This window comes from Coptis chinensis, chromosome 2, assembly GCF_015680905.1.
Source record: "Coptis chinensis isolate HL-2020 chromosome 2, ASM1568090v1, whole genome shotgun sequence".
Classification (NCBI taxonomy): Eukaryota; Viridiplantae; Streptophyta; class Magnoliopsida; order Ranunculales; family Ranunculaceae; genus Coptis; species Coptis chinensis.
The window spans coordinates 49,918,877-49,929,043 of record NC_141457.1 but is presented as its reverse complement, the minus strand read 5'-3'; the positions used below and the strand labels follow the sequence as shown (position 1 = coordinate 49,929,043).

The 10,167-nt window shown below is 40.6% G+C and overlaps 1 protein-coding gene across 1 annotated transcript; it reads right to left on the bottom strand.

Moving 5' to 3' along the window:
• Positions 1 to 9,214: 9,214 nt before the first annotated feature.
• Positions 9,215 to 9,700, bottom strand: LOC147516396 (uncharacterized). Its single transcript, XM_086593261.1, has one exon. The coding sequence runs from the start codon at positions 9,698 to 9,700 to the stop codon at positions 9,215 to 9,217; it is 486 nt and encodes a 161-aa protein (XP_086449387.1).
• Positions 9,701 to 10,167: the final 467 nt, after the last annotated feature.

The window sequence follows — 10,167 nt, the reverse complement described above, 5'->3', positions numbered from 1 at the left end:
ACAAAATTTATGATAAAAGTTACTGCACTGGGTGGCTACAGGTAACTAGATCTCCCAACCGTGGAGAGCTTTATCCCAACCGAATCCATATGTGTGGAGCCGGTGGCAACCATCTCTCATCCGGGATCCGCAACTTTTGAATGCATCATAGTAGAGTACATCTCACACAACCGTCTGGTCTACCAATATGCGATGCAAATCATAATCTCCAAAAGGGGAGTGTGAGAACCAACGATCCTCATGGACTTTGGATGTTAAGGCACCAACTTCAGTGAAAAGAATGAGCAGATCTTTCCGGGTACCAGCGTAACATGAGCTCCTAGTCACTGCTCATGATCCTCATCTATTTGGCGATCGATTTGATATCGCAGACCTTTGTCGGGCGACTTGTCCACTTCATTTACTTGCTTTTTACCGTAAATCATATTTATCCGAGTCGGCCGCTGAAAGTCCAAGACTGGGGTCCCGAATCGACGCGTCGATCTCCTCGTGCTATACTTGCATTTGCACGCTCAGCAGCCACAAATTGCTTCAAATACCCCTTTCAATCGATCCTCGTAGTTCATTTTGGTGGTCCCGTCCTAAAGCTCGGTGTTGTGACCCTTACTCTTATGGAACTTGGCAGATGTTCTTTGGTCTCCGTACCCATGGAACCTAGCTTAAAGCGGAGTCGCCATTTGAGGTAACTCCGATATTTGATCGAGTCTAGAACCTCATCCGCATTTTGTTCGTGAGGGCAAAGTTTCAGTCCATCGAGGGAAGAGCTTCTTCGCCTTTCCACACGTGCTTCTTCTGTCACGCTTTCCATATGCACATCGGGTTGCTTTTGGTATTGCCTCCGAAGCATTCGTCCCCTTTGATGGGGATTCAACCTTTGGCGAGACCACGCATTACGGTCTGCCTTCTTTGATTTTTTAGGAAAAGAATTTCCATTCCTTCGAGGGAACTCCAGGAGTCCACTAGTTTTCTTAAACTAACCCGACGCCTGTTGAGATTATCTTCTTCCCACCCCGCATGAGTTTCAACCCTATCAAGGAGTTTCTAAAATCACGGGTGGTTTTGCGGAGAGAGATCCAATAAGGCGCTTGTTTTCATCCAACCTTGTTTAAAAGCTATTATAGCAGTCTATTCATCACAAGACTCTATTTGGATTGAAATTTTCATGAACACTTGATGGAATACACTTACGTGTGAGCTTGCATTAGTATGAATGAAAAACACTTGATTGACTGAATGAACGCATACCTACAAAGCGAGCTTGCGTAGAAAGAATAGAAAAACACAAGATTGAATGCACTTTACGTGTGAGCTTGCAACGTAATGAATGGAAAACACCGTATTGATTGATTGATTGTAGAAAACTCACGTTCTTATCGCTTTTTCCGGATACAACCCTATTCTGAAACTAATACACCAAGAGGCGTGTTATAGAGCCAACAGGACCTTTAAAGGGACATCATGGAACAACCGGAAAAAGCACCAAAAATCAAACTGTCAAAAGTCGGCGGTCAACGATCAACGCCATAGTCAACAATCAAAGTGAGCTCAAAGGCTCAAAAGCACTTGCAACACTCCAAGGCTTCAAGGATCAATGACTAAACCCTTTGTAAGACAAGGACTAAGCCTCTAAACCCTAAACCCTAGCCTAGATCATATAAGTTAGATCTTTGATGAACAACTTCCAAACCCTATAACCCCACTTTATACACCGACAGAATGCAAAACACTTGACTGAACTCAACTACGTTGGCATTTGCATTAGAATGAATACAAAACACTTGATTGATTGAATGTATGCGGAACACTTGATGGAATACACTTACGTGTGAGCTTGCATTAGTATGAATGAAAAACACTTGATTGACTGAATGAACGTACCTACAAGCGAGCTTGCGTAAGAAAGAATGAAAAACACAAGATTGAATGCACTTACGTGTGAGCTTGCAACGTAATGAAGGAAAAACACCGTATTGATTGATTGATTGTAGAAAACTCACGTTCTTATCGCTTTTTCCGGATACAACCCTATTCTGAAACTAATACACCAAGAGGCGTGTTATAGAGCCAACAGGACCTTTAAAGGGACATCATGGAACAACTGGGAAAAAGCACCAAAAAATCAAACTGTCAAAAGTCGGCGGTCAACGATCAACGCCATAGTCAACAATCAAAGTGAGCTCAAAGGCTCAAAAGCACTTGCAACACTCCAAGGCTTCAAGGATCAATGACTAAACCCTTTGTAAGACAAGGACTAAGCCTCTAAACCCTAAACCCTAGCCTAGATCATATAAGTTAGATCTTTGATGAACAACTTCCAAACCCTATAACCCCACTTTATACACCGACAGAATGCAAAACACTTGACTGAACTCAACTACGTTGGCATTTGCATTAGAATGAATACAAAACACTTGATTGATTGAATGTATGCGGAACACTTGATGGAATACACTTACGTGTGAGCTTGCATTAGAATGAATGAAAAACACTTGATTGACTGAATGAACGTACCTACAAGCGAGCTTGCGTAAGAAAGAATGAAAAACACAAGATTGAATGCACTTACGTGTGAGCTTGCAACGTAATGAATGGAAAACACCGTATTGATTGATTGATTGTAGAAAACTCACGTTCTTATCGCTTTTTCCGGATACAACCCTATTCTGAAACTAATACACCAAGAGGCGTGTTATAGAGCCAACAGGACCTTTAAAGGGACATCATGGAACAACTGGGAAAAAGCACCAAAAAATCAAACTGTCAAAAGTCGGCGGTCAACGATCAACGCCATAGTCAACAATCAAAGTGAGCTCAAAGGCTCAAAAGCACTTGAAACACTCCAAGGCTTCAAGGATCAATGACTAAACCCTTTGTAAGACAAGGACTAAGCCTCTAAACCCTAAACCCTAGCCTAGATCATATAAGTTAGATCTTTGATGAACAACTTCCAAACCCTATAACCCCACTTTATACACCGACAGAATGCAAAACACTTGACTGAACTCAACTACGTTGGCATTTGCATTAGAATGAATGCAAAACACTTGATTGATTGAATGTATGCGAACACTTGATGGAATACACTTACGCACGTGTGAGCTTGCATTAGTATGAATGAAAAACACTTGATTGATTGATCAATGAACGTACCTACAAAGCGAAGCTTGCGTAAGAAAGAATGAAAACACAAGATTGAATGCACTTTACGTGTGAGCTTGCAACGTAATGAATGGAAAACACCGTATTGATTGATTGATTGATTGTAGAAAACTCACGTTCTTATCGCTTTTCCCGGATACAACCCTATTCTGAAACTAATACACCAAGAGGCGTGTTATAGTGCCAACAGGACCTTTAAAGGGACATCATGGAACAACTGGGAAAAAGCACCAAAAAATCAAACCGGCAAAAGTCGGCGGTCAACGATCAACGCCATAGTCAACAATCAAAGTGAGCTCAAAGGCTCAAAAGCACTTGAAACACTCCAAAGCTTCAAGGATCAATGACTAAACCCTTTGTAAGACAAGGACTAAGCCTCTAAACCCTAAACCCTAGCCTAGATCATATAAGTTAGATCTTTGATGAACAACTTCCAAACCCTATAACCCCACTTTATACAATCCTACGTAATGCAAAACACTTGACGAACTCAACTACGTTGGCATTTGCATTAGAATGAATACAAAACACTTGATTGATTGAATGTATGCGCGGAACACTTGATGGAATACACTTTACGCGCGAGCTTGCATTAGTATGAATGAAAAACACTTGATTGACCTGAATGAACGCATCTACAAGCGAGCTTATGCGTAAGAAAGAATGAAAAACACAAGATTGAATGCACTTACGCGAAGCTTGCAACGTAATGAATGGAAAACACCGTATTGATTGATTGATTGATTGAGAAAACTCACGTTCTTATCGCTTTTTCCTGATACAACCCTATTCTCAAACTAATACACCAAGAGGCGGTTATAGAGCCAACAGGACCTTTTAAAGGGACATCATGGAACAACCGGGGAAAAGCACCAAAAAATCAAACCGCCAAAAAGTCGGCGGTCAACGATCAACGCCATAGTCAACAATCAAAGTGAGCTCAAAGGCTCAAAAGCACTTGAAACACTCCAAGGCTTCAAGGATCAATGACTAAACCCTTTGTAAAGACAAGGACTAAGCCTCTAAACCCTAAACCCTAGCCTAGATCATATAAGTTAGATCTTTGATGAACAACTTCCAAACCCTATAACCCCACTTTATACAATCGCATTTAATGCAAAAACACTTGATCAACTCAACTACGCTGGCATTTGCATTAGAATGAATACAAAACACTTGATTGATTGAATGTATGCGAACACTTTGATGGAATACACTTACGCGTGAGCTTGCATTAGTATGAATGAAAAACACTTGATTGACTGAATGAACGTACCTACAAGCGAGCTTGCGTAAGAAAGAATGAAAAACACAAGATTGAATGCACTTACGTGTGAGCTTGCAACGTAATGAATGGAAAACACCGTATTGATTGATTGATTGATTGTAGAAAACTCACGTTCTTATCGCTTTTTCCGGATACAACCCTATTCTGAAACTAATACACCAAGAGGCGTGTTATAGTGCCAACAGGACCTTTAAAGGGACATCATGGAACAACTGGGAAAAAGCACCAAAAAATCAAACTGTCAAAAGTCGGCGGTCAACGATCAACGCCATAGTCAACAATCAAAGTGAGCTCAAAGGCTCAAAAGCACTTGAAACACTCCAAGGCTTCAAGGATCAATGACTAAACCCTTTGTAAGACAAGGACTAAGCCTCTAAACCCTAAACCCTAGCCTAGATCATATAAGTTAGATCTTTGATGAACAACTTCCAAACCCTATAACCCCACTTTATACACCGACAGAATGCAAAACACTTGACTGAACTCAACTACGTTGGCATTTGCATTAGAATGAATGCAAAACACTTGATTGATTGAATGTATGCGGAACACTTGATGGAATACACTTACGTGTGAGCTTGCATTAGAATGAATGAAAACACTTGATTGACTGAATGAACGCATCTACAAGCCGAGCTTGCGTAAGAAAGAATGAAAAAACAAAGATTGAATGCACTTACGCAGTGAGCTTGCAACGTAATGAATGGAAAACACCGTATTGATTGATTGATTGTAGAAAACTCACGCTTCTATCGCTTTTTCCGGATACAACCCTATTCTGAAACTAATACACCAAGAGGCGGTTATAGAGCCAACAGACCTTTAAAGGGACATCATGGAACAACCGGGAAAAAGCACCAAAAATCAAACCATCAAAAAGTCGGCGGTCAACGATCAACGCCATAGTCAACAATCAAAGTGAGCTCAAAGGCTCAAAAGCACTTGAAACACTCCAAGGCTTCAAGGATCAATGACTAAACCCTTTGTAAGACAAGGACTAAGCCTCTAAACCCTAAACCCTAGCCTAGATCATATAAGTTAGATCTTTGATGAACAACTTCCAAACCCTATAACCCCACTTTATACAATCCCATGTAATGCAAAACACTTGATCAACTCAACTACGCTGGCATTTGCATTAGAATGAATACAAAACACTTGATTGATTGAATGTATGCGGAACACTTGATGGAATACACTTTACGTGTGAGCTTGCATTAGTATGAATGAAAAACACTTGATTGACTGAATGAACGCATCTACAAGCGAAGCTTATGTAAGAAAGAATGAAAAACACAAGATTGAATGCACTTTACGCGGTGAGCTTGCAACGAATGAATGGAAAACACCGTATTGATTGATTGATTGTAGAAAACTCACGTTCTTATCGCTTTTCCGGATACAACCCTATTCTGAAACTAATACACCAAGAGGCGGTTATAGAGCCAACAGACCTTTAAAGGGACATCATGGAACAACCGGGGAAAAGCACCAAAAAATCAAACTGTCAAAAGTCGGCGGTCAACGATCAACGCCATAGTCAACAATCAAAGTGAGCTCAAAGGCTCAAAAGCACTTGAAACACTCCAAGGCTTCAAGGATCAATGACTAAACCCTTTGTAAGACAAGGACTAAGCCTCTAAACCCTAAACCCTAGCCTAGATCATATAAGTTAGATCTTTGATGAACAACTTCCAAACCCTATAACCCCACTTTATACAATACACCCGGCGTAATGCAAAACACTTGACTCAACTCAACTACGCTGGCATTTGCATTAGAATGAATACAAAACACTTGATTGATTGAATGTATGCGAACACTTGATGGAATACACTTACGCGTGAGCTTGCATTAGTATGAATGAAAAACACTTGATTGACTGAATGAACGCACCTACAAGCCGAAGCTTGCGTAAGAAAGAATGAAAACACAAGATTGAATGCACTTACGCGCGAAGCTTGCAACGTAATGAATGGAAAACACCGTATTGATTGATTGATTGTAGAAAACTCACGTTCTTATCGCTTTTCCGGATACAACCCTATTCAAAAACTATACACCAAGAGGCGTTATAGAGCCAACAGGACCTTTAAAGGGACATCATGGAACAACTGGGAAAAAGCACCAAAAAATCAAACTGTCAAAAGTCGGCGGTCAACGATCAACGCCATAGTCAACAATCAAAGTGAGCTCAAAGGCTCAAAAGCACTTGAAACACTCCAAGGCTTCAAGGATCAATGACTAAACCCTTTGTAAGACAAGGACTAAGCCTCTAAACCCTAAACCCTAGCCTAGATCATATAAGTTAGATCTTTGATGAACAACTTCCAAACCCTATAACCCCACTTTATACAATCGGCATGTAATGCAAAACACTTGATCAACTCAACTACGTTGGCATTTGCATTAGAATGAATACAAAACACTTGATTGATTGAATGTATGCGGAACACTTGATGGAATACACTTACGTGTGAGCTTGCATTAGAATGAATGAAAAACACTTGATTGACTGAATGAACGTACCTACAAGCGAGCTTGCGTAAGAAAGAATGAAAAACACAAGATTGAATGCACTTACGCGTGAGCTTGCAACGAATGAATGGAAAACACCGTATTGATTGATTGATTGTAGAAAACTCCACGCTCTTATCGCTTTTTTCGATACAACCCTATTCTGAAACTAATACACCAAGAGGCGGTTATAGAGCCAACAGGACCTTTAAAGGGACATCATGGAACAACCGGGAAAAGCACCAAAAATCAAACCATCAAAAGTCGACGGTCAACGATCAACGCCATAGTCAACAATCAAAGTGAGCTCAAAGGCTCAAAAGCACTTGAAACACTCCAAGGCTTCAAGGATCAATGACTAAACCCTTTGTAAGACAAGGACTAAGCCTCTAAACCCTAAACCCTAGCCTAGATCATATAAGTTAGATCTTTGATGAACAACTTCCAAACCCTATAACCCCACTTTATACACCGGCCACGCAATGCAAAACACTTGATCAACTCAACTACGCTGGCATTTGCATTAGAATGAATACAAAACACTTGATTGATTGAATGTATCGCGGAACACTTGATGGAATACACTTACGTGTGAGCTTGCATTAGAATGAATGAAAAACACTTGATTGACTGAATGAACGTACCTACAAGCGAGCTTGCGTAAAAATTTCACTGAATTTCTGAGAGAGATCAAAGAGGTGGAGATCATAGGTAAGGAAGATCAAATTGTATGGACATCCTCGACTCATGGGGATTACTGTATGAAAGACACGTATGAGAGTCTGTGAAGTGTTAAACAAATAGTTCAGTGGAGGCAGCTGGTATGGTACCCAAATAGAATACCTCGTCACTCCTTTATCAGTTGGATGGCTCTGAGAGGAGGACTCAAGACACTCAAAAAACTAAAAGAATGGAAGACGATACAAACAGATTGTTGTGTATTATGTTGGCAAGGAATAGAGATAGAAGAGCATCTTTTTCATCATTGCCAATTCGCGAGCACAGTATGGAGAAATCTACTGCAAAGAATGGGATACCATCGCACAATCAATCAAACATGGCAAGGTGAGTTACAATGGATTCAAATGAGAACACGAGGTAAAGGATGTGAGCAAGATGGAAACAGGTTGATGTGGAATGCGTTTATGTATTGGATATAGAGGACAAGAAATAACCGCATCTTTGAATACAAACACTCAGATGCACACAAGGTGGTTGACGAGGTGCTTGGAGATGTGAGAACGAAGCTGCTGGGAATGAATATTCGAATGGTGGAAGGACCGAATGCTCAGAAATTCATAGATAAATGGAACATTCAAATTGGCGCGAAACAAAGGAGACATGAGCACTGTAGCTGGGTGCGAGCAGATAGAGATATATGGAACCTTAACACAGATGGGACGCTACAAGGTATTGAAGGAGGATGGGCAGCTGCTTTACGGAATGATCAGGGGGAAGTTATAGCTGCTAGCCAAGGCAACTCGTAACTGCAGAACATTGCACTAATAGAGTTACAAGCAGTACAACAGGGAATGTGGATGGCAGTGCGAAATGGCATCACAAAGATTGTGTTGCAAACAGATTCTACAAGTGTGATTTCGTTCCTGAACAAGAACAAAATGCATCCATGGGCAGCAGAAACGATGATCAGGAGTATTCAAAGATTGCAAGAGCATTTTGTGCATTTTAAAATTATCCATGTATTCAGGGAAACTAATAGATTAGCGGATGGGCAAGCGAGGTTGTTTTAGAGGTCCCCTACCCCTTTTCATTAGAAAGAGTATAAGCTTGTTACATTCGAATATATAGTTTACCTACTGCATAATTATATATTATTTTTTTTACATCCTCCGAAAACGAACTTGGTACTATCTCTACATAGCTAACAGTTGGAATGTTACTTGCCAATGCATTTGCAAGTTTGTTAGCTTCCCGATATACATGTTTGATAGTGAAAATTTCTAATTCCTCTCTCATTTGATTAATGCTCCTCATCAAGTGTTCTGCTTGCCATGGATGTTGCTTCTCCGAGAAAAAAGCAATTACATTTGCTGAGTCCATTTGTACTCTTATCTTTCTGATGCCCTGCGATATAGCCATCTTCAGCCCTTGTTGGACGCCTTGCAGCTCTATTAAGGCAATGGTCCGCTTGTTGGATCTGCCTTTACTTGCTATTCGAACTTGCCCCTGTTCATCCCTCAATACCGCGACCTATCCACCTAACATTCCCTGTAGCGTACCATCAGTATTTCAATTTTGTATTCCCTCTTCAGCGCTGTCCCATTTACAATACTTTGTCTTCTCCACTATGAAACTCACGTCAACATTCCACAAATCGCTGAACTGCTGCTTTTCTGGTCCATCAGCCATCTTTATCTCCATTGATTGCAACTTCGTTCTTACATCACCCCATAATCTCCACACCACCTGAGTCGCAAGTGCCTGCTTATTTTCGAAAATCTTTTCATTTCGTGTTTGCCAAATCAAGTATATATATCCATTCCATCCTAGCTTTATTGCATCTTGTTTCGGCCCCTTCCCCTCTGATTTGCTCTGTACCCATTCAATCTCTGTATGCCATGAGTACGCAATCCTTCTATTGTATCCCATTTTTTGTATAATCAACTGCCACACTTCCTTTGAGTATTCACAGCCATGAAATAGATGTTCTGTCGACTCCACTTCCTTCCAGCACAGTATACATGTATCATTGTCCACTTTCTTCCATTCCTTCATTTATTCTAGTGTTTTTAGTCCCCCTTTGATCGCCATCCAGCTGATGAAGGAATGTCTCGATATTCGATTTGAAAACCAAATCAGCTGGTGCCATGCTACTAGTTGTTTAGTTCCTCTCAATCCTTCATAAGTATCTCTCATTGTATAGTCACCATGAATTGATGCCGTCCAGACCATCTTATCGCTTCCCCCCATTATTTCTGTCTCATAGTCTATCTGCTCCACTATCTCTCTTATGTGAACTTTTATTCGATCCTGGAAGTGCCATTCTCCTTGTAATATAAATTCAGCAACCTTTGCATTAATGTGACATGTGGAGTCATACTTAAATTCTTGTGGGAACTTATCTTTCAGAATTCCACTTGGATGCCAGGGGTCAAGCCAGAAACTTGTGTTGTTTCCGTCTCCTATTTGATGTATAGCCACTTGCTCTGCTTCCTAAAGCTCCATGAACAGATTTCTAAAGC